We start from the raw sequence: 19,309 nt of genomic DNA on the forward strand, positions 1-19,309 counted from the left end.
AAATAAGTCTCAGTGTAAATAGACCATTTCAGAATACCCCTCGTCTTCCTCCTCTTCCTCCTTCTTCGCACTAAACTGGCCTCTGTCACCACAGATTCAAACATTAACGCCGTTTGTGGAGGAAATTGGTTCATAAAAACAGAAACTTCCTGCTCAGCCTCTGCTTGTAATTGTCTGTCACGCTCTGCCTCGGCAGATTAAATTGAGAAATCGTACATTTCTTGATGCTTTCCCTCTCACACAAACACACACACACACACACACACACACACACACACACACACACTCATGCATCCTTCATGTTTTGATGCCTGGGTTCAAACTGAGGGTACAGCAGCTCATCTCGATGTTATCTCCTCTGCAGCACACTGACATCTAGTGTCAAGCGCCTCTTACTGCAACTACAATCACGTGGACGTGTTTAAGGCTTTGACAGTGAACTGTGTGTGTTAATGTGTGTGTGTGTGTTAATGTGTGTGTGTGTGTGTGTGTGTGTGTGTTTGCAGGCTTGCCGTCACGGCCATGTTCAGCACCTGGAGCATCTGCTGTTCTATGGAGCAGACATGAGCGCCCAGAACGCCTCGGGAAACACTGCTCTACACATCTGTGCCCTATACAACCAGGTGAGTCTGGGGGAGGGGTGTGTGTGTGTGTGTGTGTGTGTGCACAATGTGAATGAGAGCACATACCACTATCGGATTGACCTGGTGCTATTTTAAGTTAGTTAAGCCAGTTCTGTCAAATGTGTTGTGAAACGTGGGAGAAATGTGGAGCAACAAACTGCAGCCTGAGAAGAAAAGTACAACATCACGAACACAAACACGGCATGAAGACTGAAATAAAATATACTGAAGGATTAATGTGGAATTCAAACCTGTTTCCGGGGTGATTCACTGTAGACGGCATCAGCTGTCAAACCTTTCTGCTCAGTCGGACATTTGGTGGTTTATTTGTGCTTTCAGGGTTCAGTCTGTGGCAGCTGGACCTGGTGGTAGATGACGTGAAGGCGTCCAGAACTGAAGAAGCTTCTTGGACGAGAGGTCAAGCGCCTTCACGGATCTACCGTCAAGTCCAGTTGCCCCAGAATGAACCCTTCTCTGAGAAAGCTGGAGCTGGACGACTGAGAAGCTTCACACAAACGTTCTGCAGTTTATTTGGATCATCAGCCTACAGACAGTTTAAGATTCTTTGCAACATTCAACTACTGTGTTGTGATATTACAACATCGTGGTTAATGTTTGGTCAGGATCTACAAAGTGAAACAGTTGAGTTGTTATAAAGACAATATATAAACTGTCTGTAGGGGGATTTTCAGCACATCTGATTCCTTTGATATAAAAATGATATATTGATACGCAGGATGTTTTATTTTGAGTCAGATGTTGATGGTTGAACGTCCAGTGTGTCGTAGCTACAACCTACAGATGGGATGAGAATTAATACTTCAAAGACATACCTGAGTCTGTTTGATTTCTCCGTACCTGAAGAAGAAACTGTTTTAGTTCTCAGTCTAATAAAGAAGGCAGACATGTGACTCAAATATGAGTCTTTAATCAAGTCGTTTATTTTCTGTTGGGTCCAGCTGTGCGTCATCAGCACAGCCTGTTCAAAGCAGCTTCTCACAGTAACACTGTATCATACGGGGATGCACGTTAACAACAGGCAAACATAAATCAAAGTCAGCTGCTCTCGTTCGAGATCTGTGCGATGTTCAGGTGAACATCTGTGAAACCTTTAAAGAACACAGACATACGTCACAGAAAGCTCTGTGTTCATCTTCAGACTGCCTCCACCTCCTTCACTTCTCCTCTGTTGGTACAGATCTCTGCAGGCTCTTTGTTCCTTTCCCCCATGGGATGAATTATTTTAAACTCTCCTTGCATCTTATTTATCTTGCTCGTATATATTTGACGCTCTGATGCGGCAGCTCGGAGAATCCCCAGAAGTATAACCACGCCGTCGAGTCACCGTCTACCTCTAATTGCAATTAATAGATAAAGTGTGTGACCGTTTTCTGACAGAGCTTCAGGTTATAGCTGCATCATTAACAAGTCTCATGTTCGTTACTTTATGTTTAATAGTCTGTCATACACCTTTTCTTTACATTTCTACGTCTCAACTCAATATTTGGTGTTTGTACAAACCTCGTTATCTTCGACCAAACAGCTGTCTTGGGGTGAATTGTGGCTCTTTAGAGGACAAACCAACCATCAGTGGATTATACAAACTAACAAAGGACTGTCAGTGGATCCAAAGTCAGATTTTTTATCTGCTCTGCCGTAGAGCTCCTTTGTTGTCCATTAAAATCATCGAGCCACGCTCTTTCACTGGGCAACGTGTTGCTTCTTTACCACGAATGCCACTAGAACGTTACAACACTACATGTGTATTAACGTCATACCTGCCAAAGTTCCTGTTGTTTCCTGCGTTTTGATTGCTTCTAAAGAATGAAAATAAAAAGTAGACTGCAGCAGCTTTTCAATGTTAAATACTTTTAAATAATACAGAATCATTCGCCCCGTCTGCTGTGAACTTGCACGATCATTCATTTGTTTTGTTGTTCCCATGTATTTCGTCAGTTATACTCACTGCACAGCGGAAGAACCAAAGGGGAAAAAGAAAATGGAAAATTTGTGATAAATTGGTGGAAATACAAGAGAGGGCAAAGAAAAAGTCTTACCCACACACAGGGTACAGACGTGAGAAAGCACTGAGAGATGAACCAACACGCTGGCGTTAAACAATAAGAGAATAACTCCAGCCTGATCCCTCCTCTCTTAAACCTGTTAGCATGCCCTGAAGCTGAAGGTCAGCAGGGCAACAAATTGCCCTCGGAGCGTGCCCAGTTAGGCGGAAAACTACAGCTGCGAATCAAAAAACATTTAGTTCCACTTAAGAAAGATAATTATATTTCTATAGAAATGGAAGCGTGCGCTTTGACCTTTCCTGAAGTGGCCTTTACATCACCTTCCATTTGTTGCTTACATGGACTGTTGTGGAGAAGGTCGTAGGTATGAAATGCTGGATGTGTGTCCGTGCATGGAGCCGTGGAAGGGTCACTTTGAATATGAAATCGATTCTTAAAGGATAAGACTGTCATTGTGTTTTTATCCCATGAAAAGAGCAAAACCAAAACTGAGTTAGTCCACCCTTCAGATTTTTCTACCCCGTCTATGACGCTCTGCACTGGTTCCCACTGAGAACGAAAGTCTTTAAGAACAACTCATAAATATATAGCTGGCTCTGTAATTTACAAAATCAGCTAAAGCTACTCAAAAAGCACCTTTGCTGATTCGTTGGGGACTATTTTCAGCAGCGGATGAATACACATCTGGTGTTCTAATGATTGTTTGTGACAGCAGGGCGTCGTGTTTCCTGCTTCCAGGTCTGTTAAGTGTCTTTAAACCTGCATTTTTTCCCATGACCAGCAGGGGGTGACGCCACTGGTCGATTGTATTGAGTCTTATGGAGAAATGAGCTGAATTCTTAGTTGATTTATAACCTCAGTAAACTGTTTCCTCCTCATGAGTTTATGGTCTTCATCTCTAGCTTCAAGTCTTCTTCCACACAGCTTGATGTTCATTTAGTAAAATATGGTCAGAAACAAACCGAACTCACACCGAACTGATCAAATCTGAACCCAGATTCAATTTTAGTTTCTAGTTAGCTGGAATACGAGAACGTCTAGGATCAGGCAGGGCCTCATATTCACTGTTACCTACCAGCTCCGCGCTTTTGTCCGAATACGGTCACGTCTGGCGACGTCTGTAATGCCACGCCAAACTCGGGGCTTCAAACCAATCATGGCGGGTTTCTTCTTGGTGGTTTTAGACGACAGTGGAGCTCTATGGCACAAAGGAAGAAGATCCACCTGGCCTTCGATACGCAGACGATGCTTGTTAGTACGATCAGTTCATTATTGGTTTTGGATTTGTTGATGATATTAAAAAGATAGAATCATCCGGTCTTATGATGTAAAGCTGGAGATCTGAATAGTGAAGACGACAATGATGGCTGCATCTGTGAAACAAGAGGGGCTTGATGTAACCTCGATTATTCTCTTATTAGGTTGTTTTAGTGAACGTTCTTCTCGCTCCTCTGTGATGGATGGAGCAGATTCCGGTCGCATAAAAAAAACACAGAAAACTTAAAAACTTGTGGCGAGTGTGCGAGGATCCTCCACTGTCATCTTCTCCATCGGTGATCTACGCTCACAAACGTGACACGAAACAAGAAAAACCCATTTGAAGCTGAAGTTTCCATGGCGCCCGAACGGCAGCATTCTGGATCATCCTCGGCATCGTGCACATTAGAGACGTGACCTTTCTCCCATTTCATTTCATTTCTGTCCTTTTTACGCTTTTCATTCTGCTCTGAAAGCTGAACTGCCCCTGCTTCGACTCATCTCTGATGTGTGTCACACATTTCCATTTTCAGAAGCTTCATTATGCAGCAGCTCCTATAGAAAGAAAGAAACGTGGGATTGCCACACTCCAGATGGAAACGTCCACGGGTTAAAAATAACACAGTCATGCGTGTCTCAAAATAAGACGTCGAAATGTCTAATCGCAGGAATATTTGGTGATGCCAGCATCACACATGCTGCTGCACAGATTATGGTTGTGTATCAGTGTCTCTGTGAGACTCAGAGCGATTTTCCAACTCTCAATAGCTTATTGTGGATCTAAAAAAAGTATTTATATTCATGTGTGCGTGCACAGTACATGCGTGGTTGAGCACTTTGTGGGCGATTTGTGCAGTAGATTCAAACCCCTCAGCACTCTCCATCTCTCTGTTCTTCTCTCTCTCTCTCTCTCTCTCTCTCTCTCCCTCTCTCTCTTTGAGTGGAGCAATAGATACACACTTAACAGCAAGCTGAAGCTCCATTCCTCATATAGGTAGTAGATGTTCTGTTGTTTTCCCCTGGTTCAGTGCTGGGATGTTCAGACCTTCAGCCACACTGATCTGCTCACTTCTTTTGCTTTGGGAAAATTCTGCTAATGTCACAGGAAGCTAATGAGCCAAAGTAGGAGAATTAAAAAAAAAAAGGATTTCAAGTGTTTGTTTGAGACATTTTCTTCAGCTTTTTGTTCTGATATTTTTTTCTTCTCTCTTTGTTCCCTCCCTCAGGATAACTGTGCCAGAGTGCTGCTCGTTCGTGGAGCAGACAAAGAAGTGAAGAACTACAACAGCCAGAGTCCATTTCAGGTAGAGTCAAAACAAAACGCAAACACTCGTCACTGCCGTCTGCATGTCGAAGCGATAATGGAAGATCGATTTCAGCGTAAAAAAAAAAAAAAAGGGGGAAAACATTTTTAGTAGCAGCACATTTTCTTCGTCTCATTTGTTGCCATGGCAACAGTGAGAAAAGAAAAAAAAAAAAGAATGGTCAAGGTCAGTTGTAACCAGGGATTGTAAATGTCTCTCTGGCCAATATTAGATTTGTTTGTAACCAAAAGAGAGCATCGAACGTTCACACCGTCTGTTTCAGTCGTTCGTCCTCGAGCTGATGTTCTTTTTTTTTTTTTACGCACTTCGTGTTTTTTCTGCTCAGCACCAACTTTGGCCAACAGCCCCGAAGAGCAATGTTGAGTTGAGCTTGTGGGAAGAAAATATCTGAAGCTGTTATTATCGACCCATCAGTCAGCCGCTTCATCTTGTTTCAGAGCCGTAGTGCTTAAAGAAGTGACACAGGAAGTACAAAGGTATAATTACACAAGCTGGTAATCCGTGTGTGTTTTTACATGCGACTTGTACGTTTGTGTTGTTAACGGTTGAAGTGTGTACGCTTCAGCAGCACATCACATCCCAGAGAGAGAGAGAGAAAAGCCCAGCAGCACTGAGAGCTGCCTATCTGGAATGATTGACTCATAACCTACGCCTGAGTTACAAAAGAGCCTTATTCAGGCAGGCGTTTATGAAAGGCAGTCCCACAGGGTCCTCGACTGTCCTCCACAGCCACTCCAGTGGAGCGCTTCATTAGCTGGAGCGCTTCATAAAGGGAGTGAGCCCGGGCCAAATGGAGATCACAGCAGGGTGTCAGTCGGAGCTGGAGCCGTGCGCTCGCTTTGGCCTAGATTCAGCTCATGGTTGCGTGTTGATGTTACATGGTTAGCACCGCCGCCGCAGAGCAAGAAGGTTCTGGGTTCTAACCTGCCGGCCCAGTTGGGGCCTCCTCCGGGTGCTTTGGACTGTGGGTTGAACCGGAGCACCCGGAGGAGGCCCCAACTGGGCCTCCTCCGGGTGCTCCGGTTCAACCCACAGTCCAAAGACATGCAGGTTAATTAGAGACTCTAAATGAGCGATGGATGGTTGTCAGCGTGTGAGCTTTGTGATCGGGTCGGACCCCGCCTCTCGCCCACTGTCGGGGGAATCGGCTCCATCTATAGCTGATGGATGGATGACACGTGTGCTTTTATTCCTCTCCGTGTGATCCTTCACTTCTGAGTGCAGCGTCCAGGATCAATATTCTGCTCGGCTGAATGAAGTCAGAACTCTAATGGGAGAGACGTCGTTCTCTTGAACATCACTTACACTGTGCATTCAAAGTAAAAGTGAACATTGAACTCCGTTAAATAGATTGATGATGATGTTTGAGGTACAATTCTGTTGTTTAATGGGATGAATTAGCAGAAAAACTTCTGTAAATGAGTTCACATGTACACTGGTGTCCCGGTTTTGAGTCGTGTTTAGGACATGATGCTTCCATGGAACATTAGAAATGTTGTTCATATACATGTATACATGATGACAGTCATGCAGGAGTATCTTTGACGTCCACACGCAGCAAATGGGTCAGTTTTGTAATGAAGTTTATTGGTGTGTTCCTTCAGGTCCTGATGATGATCCATGAAGTTCATTTGGAGTGAAATATTATTGACTTTGAGGGCTGAATTTATTCATTTCTGGCTGCGATCACTGCCGGGCACTCTCAGAATGCATCGCTATAGTCTGACGATGATTTAACCTTGGAGGACATCAGCCAGGGTTCCAGGGTTTTAAGGTGAAGTCCAATCTAATACACAAGAACGAATAGGAAGATTTCCTTTCGGGCTAGTTCCTAAAATCTGCATATGAAAGCAGATCTCGTTAAATAAGCTGATAAAAAGCTAAATCGTCATCAGGTGCCGCTATCACCTGACGGGTTCAGAGGTTGTATCTGGGCCAATGTGTGCTGCCTCTTTTGGTCTCCACATGAACAGTTTGTGTTCAACCAAAGCTGCTTGGACTACAAACAGAAACCAGAAAGCTTCTGATGACAATAAACTGTTTATTGAGATTAATCAGCGGGTACATGGTAAAAATACAGAGTTTGTTTTTGCAAAATAATCCAACGTAATCAACCAGGAATGGAATCAGAACCCTTGATAAGGTGTTCACGTGCTACATCATCCTCATCTTCATCTGAGAACATGTGGAGAACATATTAAGGTTTCTGATCAGAACTCGTCTACAAGTCTGCGACGTGAATCATACGTCTTAACATATAGTGAACATCTGTCACTCTCCATCAGCATCATCAAGCACCACATGAGGAATATGTTTCATGAAGAGAGAAGGAGCACTGAAGCTGTTCTGAAGGCTCAAATGTTCCACTAATGTTTGTTTAATGTTGGACACGAACAGTAACAGGACAGGCTTTGTTCTGTCTCCAGCAAACATACAGCAGGACAGAAATGTGTTGTCAAAGAGACAAACAGCAGTTCGTCTTCATGGCTTCAGCCTGAACAGCAGAACAACAAGCAGCCACTAGACATGTTGTGGACTCTCACTTGTGTTCGAGTGGAAAAACTCGCTCTCTTGCTCTTACTATCTTTATCACTGTTGCACTCTCCACCTACACAGAGAGCCAAGAGCTGAATCCAACAAGTTTATGCCTGTTCTCTGAGTGGACGGCCGGCAGTCTTGTAAATGTAGGAAATCAGTAACTGGAGTGAGGGTAGATGAAAGAACGAAGGATCAGTCCTCAGCATGTAAACCACTCCACGACATAAGACCAGGACTGCAGGACATCTCGCTAAAACTAGAAAGTGTAAGAGTATATGTGTGAGCATTAAAGCAACATTATGTAAGATTTGGTGTCTGTTGGTTGACAGCAGCAGCTGATATCACTGCCTAGTCCAGCAGCAGTCAGTCCAGCTCGGCGTCTGTCTTTCAGCCTTTTATTTCACCAAGCTCTCACCAACCACTAAAAGTCAGTCCCACATTTACTCTTGTCCGGCGGCTTCTTGCTCGCTCACTCTCTCCTTTTCTCTTCTTAGCTTCCTCCGTCAGCGTCCAAGCCAGCAAGTCTGCCGCTCTATCAGCTTCCAGTCTTCTGGTTTCAACAGATTTTATAACCTGCTGCAGGTGATTTGCTCCCATTCAGACACAAGAACACCATTGAGGTCCAACACTGATGTTGGATGATCCGGTCTGGCTCACAGTCCACGTTCCAGTTCATCCCAAAGGTGCTGGATGGGGCTGTGCAGGCCCGTAAGGTTCTTCCAAGATTTCTTTCTCCCAAACCAGGAAAAATAGGTACAGATGTAAACACTGGCTCCACTCCACTTCAGTGCCCATTTTAACACGCAACAGCTAACGTTAACGATGATTTAACGGAGTGAAATCTGTCAGCATCTGTTTAATTTGAATGGCAACATCCTGCGGTGGAGAAGTTGAAGCAGATTCAACTTTTGGAAAAATGCAAACCTGCCATCACGCTGCGGTGACCAATGTGACGATCAGACGGGTCAAACTGCTCCACAGTCAGCCTGAAATGTCACTGAGCGCGCTGCAGGTGGATTCATGGACTAAACTCTTGATACTTTACTTGTTCTGGCTTGTTTTATTTCATGTACCAGCTTCTAAATCTGAGTCTACCTCGCAGTCTTCACAGTTTTCTTTGCTTTGTGTGTGATGGTTGAGCAACACTGACAGTGAATGGGAGTGAAGGAGCACCTGTATTTGTTTCCTCACCCCACAAACCCAGATACTTCCTTTGGCTCTAAAGCTTTAAAATGATGAAATTCCAGACGTGGTGCTGACGTGGGGACGAGGCAGGGAGCTGCTCACTCCAAGAATTAATGGGGAAATGGCAATTAGCTAACGAGAATCCATTTTTATTTGTGTGTGTGGCTCTTTATTTTTACCAAGTCTACCATTCTGCAAAGAGAGTGGGCACTGTGCGGGCTTGTCAATTGAGCCGAGGGAGCTGCTTGAAAACACCGTCATTAGGAGCCAAATTAACAACTGGAAAGTGCAAATGCTAATAAACAGCGATTGCCACAGCTGAATGAGGCACGCTTACGTTGTGCCGCTGTGTATGCTTAATTAGGACACTGTGTGGGTGTGTGGCCATGCCATTTGATAATATCATGTGTCAGTTCAGTGTGTGTGTGTGTGTGTGTGTGTGCCACAGTTTAGCCTGATAACCATTGTTGCGTATAATAAAAGACTTGAAGCGCAAACTGGAAAGTCCCATTCTCCAGATAGAGCGCTTCAGATAAAAATTCATTTTTCTTTATTTGACAATCCCCTCGAAGAATTGGTCACGTCCTCACCACTTCGTCCAACTCTTGTGTCCTCGAACAGCGTTAGCGTCTCTCCCATCTCACCTCTGTGCTCCTCTAAGCTCTTCATCCTCTCTGCAGAACCTCATTTCATTCACCTTTCCTTCTTTCACTCCGTTTTCAGCTCCACATTCTTCTCCATATCTCTTCTGCGTTTTCTTCTGTGCCATTCTTCTAATCTAATTCCTCTCTCCACTGCTCATTATATTCATTGTCTATCTTCCTCTTCCTCCCCCCTTCCTTCTCTGCCCCCCACACATTCTCTTGTTCTCTCCGTCGCCCTTGGCACACACTACGTATAAGTCAGACATGATTTCCCCCTCTGCTTCTTTTTTCTGCCTTATTATTCCGAGTCACGTGCTGCAAATTACAGCCACCAGTGACATGTCATGTAGTACAGCATGCCAAAGTGTTGTCAAAGAGTGTGTGTGTGTTTAAATTATTATTATGAATTATTACAGATCCCCACGTCAAGTCGATGTTTTGTCATGTCATTTCTTTTTTCGGTGTATTAATATTTAACAGGATCATGTTAGACTTGGCTCGTCTTAAACCCTGAACAGCTGGTTTGTTGGTGCCATAGCAACAATTACTGCGTACAGCAGCCCAAGAGATGCTAGCAGAGACACATCTCCATCCCCCCAATGCTCAGACCGCCAGTGGGAATTATTAGCAGCAACAGCACCTGAAACTAATTTAACATGACTCAGTTACATATTCCAAATTATGCAGTTATGAACATTTTGAAACTGATATGTTTCCATGCAAATTTACCAAAACGCTACGACTTGCATCATCGTTACAGACGATACAGTCCTCCTTAGCTCTGCAAAGCATGTTAGCGTCTTTCAGCTCGTTGTTTTGGTTTCATGGCAACTTTATGTTTTCAGCAACCACGCCGTACTCTAACCTCTTCGAATGACCTGTTGCGCCCTCCTCTTCTGGTTTTCTGCCTGGAGAATTGACGCCACCTACGGCTTATCTCGTAAACCAACTCCTAATCATTGCATAACAGTAGCGGGTGGTCAGTCGTATTTTCTTTTGCTAAAAATTTGCTAAAAAAGTTAAAATTTATGACACATAGGACGGAAACACTCATTGGGACTCTTGGAGAGAAAAACATGTTGAGATTGGCAAACATGGACAAAACTGGAAACCTCAAGAACATTTTTTATAAACCTGTTACCATAAATTGTCATTAATTTTCCATAATTGTATATCCTAATTAAGGTCGCAGGCAGCTGGAGCTGATCCCAGCTGACATTGGGCGAGAGATACATGTTGTACCACATGGTCACATTTACACCCAAATCTGTGTCACCAGTCAACCTTCAAGTCTTTGGACTGTGTGATGAAGCCGGAAAAGTCCACACAGAAAGGTTCCAGTCAAGGCTACCAGCAATACTGATGTTTGATGTTTGTGTTTGAAAATCTTTCAATGTGTCTTTACCATAAAAATTGGGTCATCTGCTAATCAGAAGACCGACGGTCCGATCCCTGGTGTCCTTGGGCAAGATACTGAACCCCAAATTACTCCCGAGACTGTACCATCGTTGCGTGATTGTTTCAACCTGGTGAGCGGTTGGGTTGGTATGAATGTGTAAACCTGAGATTTGGTGTAAAAGCGCCTTGAGTGGTTGGAATATTAAAAAGGAGCTTTATAAGTACAGTCCATTTACCTTTATTAGTTATAAATATGCAGCCCCAGCTGAATGCAAATCATTTTGACCCATCATTGACCTGTTGAAGAAATATTGAAGTCATTTCTCTCTTTTGTAGATCCGCTTTATTCTCTGCTCTCTACTTATTGTAGAATGAATTGTAAATGAAAAGGAGAATGTAACGTTGCCACGCTGCCTGATCAGCTGATAAAGTTGTAATTGATTGTTAATTACACGTCTCTCTCTCGCCTCCGCGAGGGCCACCGGCTCCTTTCTCCTTCCTGTGTTGGACTTTTGTTCTTTATTGATCGTTGATGGATTTTTTTCTCGGTTTTGATCTGGCAGATCTCTGCTGATGTTCTAAACGGCTCACAGCGCCGCTCTGCTGCCTTCCCAACCCCCCCACCACTTTTATGTTATACACAACCATGTGTCTCCATGACAACCACGGGAGAGCAGGAAAAGAATCGATGTGGGGGCGGCGATGATGGTGATGGCAGTAATAGTGGTTTGTGATGGTGGTTGCTTATTGGTTGCCTGGTTTCATATCATATTACCTCATCAATTGAGATGAAAGTGTCCAATCAGTGCCCTCTGCTGCCCTCTGTAACCTCTCCTGTGGAGCCTCCTCTCAGCTCCGGGAAGGAAAAGTACAACTGGGCCACTGAGAAATCAGTGCAGAGAGACGAAGAGGAATCACATGATGTAACCGGGTCAGATAATAAGCGTGGACTATTGCTGAAATGCCTGATTAAAATCTTGCACCCAAAGGTCTACGCTTCAGTGAACTCATTCCAGCAGCACCGTGACTACCACTGACTTCATCTTCCTGTTCACTGCTGTTCAGTGAGAGACGCTCTCGTTTCCCTCCAGAGGCAAACGCTGACACTTCTACAGTTTACTGCACGTTGTTATAGAGAAGTCGCTCTCACTGTGTGGACGGGAAACTGCCATCGGCCATACGTGTCAAAATACTCCTGCAGAGATGACGTTCAACCCGACGCAAACTGAACCGACATCCATCCATCGAGTTACCAAGCAGTCCTTGACATGAGGAGTGTTTACAGGCATGCCTCTGTGCCTTCAAGGATATAAACACTCAGAGAGCAATGAGACATATCCTCCTTCTGATTTTATGAAAAACCAAACAGCTGCATCTGAAATTTAAAAAAGCTGAATCCAGTGTTTAGTTTGACTCATGTGGGTACCCTTACTTTATGGAAGGGTTAAAGTAAAGTAAACTTCTGGAGTAAGGTTCAGTATTACTTCTGTTCCTGTTAATTACTGAAGTCTCTAAAAACAGGTCCAATCAGGCAAGAAACACAAACTGTCAGACTTATTTAGAAAAAGAGAACCTGAAGGTAACGTGTAAACACGAAGGTAACGAGTAAACCTGAAGGTAACGAGTAAACCTGAAGGTAACGAGTAAACACGAAGGTAACGAGTAAACCTGAAGGTAACGAATAAACACGAAGGTAACGTGTAAACACGAAGGTAACGAGTAAACCTGAAGATAACGAGTAAACCTGAAGGTAACGAGTAAACCTGAAGGTAACGAGGAAACCTGAAGGTAACGAGTAAACCTGAAGATAACGAGTAAACCTGAAGGTAACGAGTAAACACGAAGTTAACGAGGGAACCTGAAGGTAACGAGTAAAGTTTGTTTGAAGTCTCTGCTGATACTGAGCTGGCTAGTCCTGTTGCCTCACAGTAAGAAGGTTCTGGTTCTGGTTCTGGTCCTGGTTCATACTCTTTCTGTGTGGAGTTTGCATGTTGAATGTCTGGAGAACGTGTGTGTGTGTGTGTGTGTGTGTGTGTGTGTGTGTGTGTGTCCAGGATGTACCCGCCTCTTGCGCAATGCCAGCTGGGGTCAGCTCCAGCCCCCCTGCAACCATGATGAGGACAAACAGTTAGAGAAAATGGATGGATGACTAACATCCTCAAACTATTTTATAAATGTAACAATAGGTGATATAATCTATAATCTGTTACCTTAACAACGTCCACAAAACATCCTCAGAATGTTGCAGCCAACCTTTTGTTAACGTTACAGGAACGTTGTGTAATCTGAGGCTCATCCTGAAAACAAGTTGACAACGTTCTATCTTATTTCAGCTTGTAGGTAATGTGAGCGATAGATAAACTGTTGCCTCGTTCTTTTGAGCAACGTTGCCCCGTTTGGTGATCTGGAAAGTTGCTTTGGTACCATGAGGTTCATCCTCTGACCTTCAGATCTCTAGATCAGAAGCTAAAGTCAACGACAGACTTCCAATCGTCCAAAAATCTGCAGTTTTATTGCCACAAAACAAGAAGCAGTAAGTCCTCAGTGTGTTCTGCTTCCTGTTATGATATCTGAGGTGTCCAGTAGTACAGAGATTATTTGTGCTGAGAGGCAGTTACCACTTTCTGACTGCGTCCAACATCTAACAGTTATAATTGACTCTGTGGAGGCGACGTCTTCATCTGTCACTCCGTCGCTCCTTCCTGATGTGTAACCCGGCCTCTGTGCTGCGTTCAGGGTTCCTCTGGGAGATTCACCTGTCATACATGGTGGCGTGGACAGTGTGAGATCGCGATTTGTCATGAATGTCCTCCCTCCGCCTTCTCTCTCCTCCGTCTCACTCCTCACATTACCACGAAGACGCGTGAAGAAGATTACATTTATTGACTCACACTTTAGTTCAAAGTAAGCATTTTTTGTTCCAGGGGAAAATATATCGTATATTAATGCAGCGGCGTTGAAAAATTCATGCGGGTGGAAAACATCTTCGTTAGAGAGTCCCGAGAGAATTTTCTCAGAAATGCTGTGTTTTTATTTCTGTGAAGAAAAAGGTCAAGAGTGGAGGGATGGAGGATTACTACTCCAACCAACTCTGCTTTAATAACACACCTGCTGTCCTCCATCACCCTCTTCCTCCTGAATATTCGTTCTCCAGGAATCAGAGCAGGCATGCTTATGTAATGCTGCCGGGTTTCCCTTGAGGTGTGTGTGCACGAGTGTGTGTGCGTGTGCGTGTGTGTGCGCGTGCCACCTATCGGTTTGAAAATGAACCTGACTATTTTTACACCAATGATCCCGACTCGAGGCGTACAGTACGCGAGCTGTGCGCCTGCACAAACATGACAACAGGCAGCTGATCTGGGTCACTGACAGTAGAAGAACCTCTCCAACCAGCTCAGGAGGAAATCCATTTACTGCCCCCTGGTGGACTCACAGAGAACATGCTGCTCTGTGTGAGATGGCCCAGTTAATGAAGATAAAGAGAACATCAGCTGATTGTTGATTTACTGTTTGATTCATTTAACAATGACCCTGGAAATCTAATAATAATTACAATAATGCTGCAGCCTTCCCTGTGTCTTTCAGCAGAGCTTGTAATAAACCAGGTTTAGACGTATGCATTTGAATATTTGTTGGTTGCAGTCAAAGTAAACACACAACAGGAAGTTTTCCAGCTCTCCAGCTGAGTTGAATTCAATAAATTATATATTAGATGATATAATACACACAGAACCTCGGCTGTACATTCTGCTGCTGCAGCTTTGACTCGACCCTTTGTGATTCTGTTTGTGTGACATTGCCGTGAAGCAAAAGAGCTTTTTATAAGTTAATGATATTTCGTGTGGTGACATAAACGTCACTGTGAACGCTGTGGTTGAAGGACACGGCAGTTTCCAGCCTCTTGTTTTGTTGTTGGTCTGTTCAGCAAAGACGACGTGCAACCACTCCTTTCAGGTTAGCTGTGAGTTTTGTAATGAGCAGTTTCATTTTAAAGCAACATCACAGAGAAATTGGTATTCAAAGTGTGTGGTAAATATGTTCAGCTGTACAACAGCAGCCGGCTTTGCTTGTAGCTTGCAAACATTTGTGTCGTGATTGATCTTTGAAACGAGTTGATGTTAGAAGCTGCTAGCAGATGATTTATGATGGATTTGATTGTGTTTTTATTTAATGATCAATAAAGGACTTCAGCATCTCGGCCTGTGCAGCTTCAGCTGTCATGTGACTTTGCATTTGACACGTGTGTGTCACTGAATTCCTGCTGCAGATGATCAAAGTGGTGCTGAAGGTTGAGTTCAAACTCAGTGACTGTTCAGAGGAAAAGTTCTCACATCATTGTCAAGTAGATTTTTATTAGTTTGAGAGCGACACTGATGCTCAGCTGCTTTCTAAAGTGTTATGTATGTTCACTCACAAAGATAAACAGAGTTTTCTCTCTTTCTGTCTTCCTCTCTGCAGGTCGCCATTATTGCTGGAAACTTTGAGCTCGCTGAACTCATCAAGAACCACAAAGAGACAGATATAGGTAAGTAACAGAGCAGCAGCTCATCTTCAGTCCTCCTCCTCCATCATCCATCCATCTATCCCTCACCTATTCTTCAGCCACCCAGCGCGTTCTCCTGAATCTCCCTCAGGATACATTTCAAATCCCCTCCATGGTTTGAGCCTTCCTAAATAACCTCCCTGGTATAATCCCTCTCCGCGAGGATTACGAGAACGTTTGCCAAGAGGATGAAAGTTTATGTTTACACCAGGACGATCCCGGGCCCATTACACCGAGAGAAATGATCAATGCTTCAGCTTCAGAGGGAGCTTTGGTTCAGTGGAAAGCGATTGGTCAACTGTGAAAGGATTTGATGAAGTCGTGGATGGATTTGTGTTTTATGTTTGTTTATGAGTGACTGGCAGAGTGGTTCTTTTCAGAATCAGCTCCTTTGACTTGAATATAAACATGTTGAAACTTTGGAACCAAGCGGTACCGTCAGTTTCTCCATGACTCTTTATACTACATCCACGTTTGAACTTCTCCTCAACGTGTTGTCAGTCATCATGTAAGTAAAATATTCATTTAATGACTTGATTCAGCATCCAGCTTGTATATAGGTAGTCTATGGAGGCTCAACACGTGATGTGACTGCATCGATTTATCTTCCTGAGCCTGACGTCCCAGTTCGAATCGTTGACGTTTTCAAGACGACGATTCCCGCTCATCCGTTGGGTTGTCCTGCTTCCTACTGTATGTTTGGAGTGACTGCACAACCACAGCAGGCAGCGTGAGCAGAACCCTTCGAGTCGACCCTTCGCGTTGGCTGTATGAGCGGGAAATTCATGTCTCTCATTGAAAGACATTAAAAGGAGTTTTGTTGGTCCGCCTTTGCACCGTCACGAGTGTGTTAGACTGGATTAAAGATTAAAGATTTCGAAATTAGTCTGTGAAGGTTCTCGGTCGTCCAGGTCATCTGTCTTCAAGAAGAGTTCAATCTGGGGCGACTGGACTTGTTGGTTGTTGATCCATCAAGACGATTCTTCTTCAGTTCTGATGAACTGGTGGAGAAACTCAGGTATTTAGGCTTGGTGGGAGGACCTTCGCCTGAGTCGTCACGACAACAACGAGTACTAACAAACCAAAAACGGAAACAGTGACCTGGTTAACGTTTCCTCACCATCGTCAGTCACAACTGAAGAAGATTCCTGGATGAGAGCTGAAACGTCTTGATGGATCTAAGTCCAGTTGCACCAGACTGAACTCTTTCTCAACACTCCTGTTCTGTTGGGGTCTTTGGGAGGATTCGAACCTTCAAACGATGTGTGGATCGCTGAGGTCGACTGACGATTCAAGCGGCTGTAATCCAAAATAAAGGAGCAAACTCTCCCTGTCCACTGCTCGTTAAAGGGTTAATCCTGTTAAAGACTCCATTAAAATGCAAGACAGTGCCTGTATCTATATATTTATATATATTTATATTTATATATGTACTGTATGAGAGTTATTTCACTCTGCATCTGTGTGTGAGAGGAACGAGAGGGAGGTGAGAAGACGAAGATTTCTCACGAACATACAAAAATGAAAAAAAAAAAAAAGGTTTTTGAACAAAGTCCATGTTTTTCATCTTTCTATTTATTACCTCGGTTGCCACTTACTCACTTATTAGTTCTGGTGATGCAGATTTAACACCTGATAGAGACGCAGCGTTTCAGTTTCAGACCACAGATCGTTGCTTCTCTGTCGACTCGCAGCCGGCGCGTTGATGTTGTCCAGTTGTGTGTCGACGTGGAAAACATTCCATCAGCTGAAGAACACTGGCCGTACTCCTGATCCTGGCCGGGCCTTTAAAGTAGTTTGTTGTGGCCTGGGGATTCAGAGCTCAGAGAAAATGAGAAAAGATGAACAAACAAATGAATGTATAAAGGAGGGAGAGAAAGATTGAGAGGGAAATGAATGAAGAGAGAGAAATCTAATCTAATCTAATGTAATCCTGCAGTTGTTGCTCTCTCTCGTGGACGGCGGCCTCACACTGAGGGCGACCCGCTGAAGGGCTAAATGGGACACGTTGACGCTGCAGATTTACCCCCCAATAAATCCTCCCTCTTCAATCCACTTCACACCGTTTCAGCCCGAAGCAGCAGAGCGCGCTGCAGCCGGAGCGTCCTCCAGATTAGCTGAAGGTGATCGTGGTCATCGTCCCCTCGTGTTTGGACGTCTTTGTTCTGTGATCTGTTGGTGGTGTGGATTTGGGGGATGGGATATCTTTACGTCTGGACGCCATGGGTTCAGCCTGCTGCCAAAGGTTGTGCTCCCCCAGCCCCCCACCTTGTACTCCCATCAGCCCTCCAACAACCTCACCTTAACACACACCACAGCCAGCCCTCCTCACCAGAGACAGCTCGTGTCGTGTTGAGCCTCTAGAGCTCTCAGCTTTAGTGTGTTTTTAATGTGGAACATGTACTGACCGTGTGTGTGTGTGTGTGTGTGTGTGTGTGTGTGTGTGTGTGGTGTGTGTGTGTAACGTGTGTCAAATACCATAAGCCCCGTGGCTTTCACAGTTCTCCTCTTACTCTGTCCAGATGTGTAACGGTTCAGCCGCCACAAATCTTCCAGTTCATTACGCTACTCTTTAGGATTCTTGGAGACCTCCGGCCCCCCCGCAGAGATCTGACATGATCAATCCACTGAGCATCAGTCGCTTTGTGGCGCTCACAGTAAATCTACTTCCTGTTTGTTCACCAATCATCAGTGTCGGCGAGCTGCAGCGACCAACATGACGTGACCCTCAGATCGTAATCAAGTCGATGCAGTTTCATCCCATGAGGGCGACTCGCTCCTCACCGCTGTTTAAACATACACAATCGTTACACTGGTTAATATATCATAAATTTTATTAGATGTTATATTTGGACTTATATTCTAGAACAGGAGTGTCAACATGGCTCGTGGGCCAGAACCAGCCCGCCCCAGAGAAATCCGGCAGCCCGCTGATGAATCTGCAAAGTCATCAAGTGATTTTTGATAAATACATAATGACGACTGTTCTTCTTCACACTACAAGAAACATTCAAAGCTTTTTTATTCATAGATTATTATGAAATGGTTTTACTGGTTTGCACACTCGACATCAAACTGGGTCGTATGTCCCGTGCAGACGGAGCTGAAACTATGTTTTACAAAACAAAATGACAAACTTCTGCTAATTCCAGCTTTTAAAATCACACGTTTATTAATCAATATAAAATAATCATCATTTATTACATGCTTGTTTTATTTAATATTATGAACATCCCACAGTTACCCCCCACGCACCACACAATCAATATCACATTGATCTCAGTAAGACAACCGAACGTCCCAAACAAACATTATTTATATATTATAGCACTATATATATATATATATATATATACAGTTACACAGATGCAGATGTTGCGTCCTGTAACAAATCTCTGTATGAAATCTTCAAAGCAACGTTCAGATTGAGTTTTGGATCAGTAGAAGGAAGAAGATCATCTGCTGTCACTCGATCGAGGGATCGTCTCATGTTAGTGCAGGCAGTGATGTCAGTGAGAAGGAGCTGCCCGTTCTTCAGTGGTTCTGAGTTCTGCTGACACTTGATCAGCCGGTTTATTCTTGTGTTTACTAAGAGACGTGAGACGAGGAGAGAAGTCACAGTGACGTCGTCTCTACGTCGACGGACGGAGAACACAATGTGACTGATGGAGCAGAGAGGAAGGAGCTTAAAGGCAGTGACACAAGTACAGCCTGACGTTAACGCACACGGTGTGTGTGTGTGTGTGTGGTGTGTGTGTGTGTTGTGTGTGTG

General features: G+C 44.1%; 1 protein-coding gene across 1 annotated transcript in view; it reads left to right on the plus strand.

The window, feature by feature from the left end:
• The window catches only part of LOC113746318 (SH3 and multiple ankyrin repeat domains protein 3-like), a 93,258-nt gene extending 77,458 nt beyond the window's left edge, over nucleotides 1-15,800 (plus strand). The window contains exons 8-11 of the mRNA XM_027281389.1: nucleotides 507-623; nucleotides 5,131-5,208; nucleotides 15,453-15,519; nucleotides 15,629-15,800. Coding sequence (XP_027137190.1) covers nucleotides 507-623; nucleotides 5,131-5,208; nucleotides 15,453-15,519; nucleotides 15,629-15,672 — 306 coding nt within the window. The 3' untranslated portion in view covers nucleotides 15,673-15,800. The remainder of the gene's footprint in view (nucleotides 1-506; nucleotides 624-5,130; nucleotides 5,209-15,452; nucleotides 15,520-15,628) is intronic.
• The last annotated feature ends 3,509 nt before the right edge of the window (nucleotides 15,801-19,309 follow it).

The sequence above is a fragment of the Larimichthys crocea genome, chromosome VIII (genome assembly GCF_000972845.2).
Source record: "Larimichthys crocea isolate SSNF chromosome VIII, L_crocea_2.0, whole genome shotgun sequence".
Taxonomy (NCBI): Eukaryota; Metazoa; Chordata; class Actinopteri; family Sciaenidae; genus Larimichthys; species Larimichthys crocea.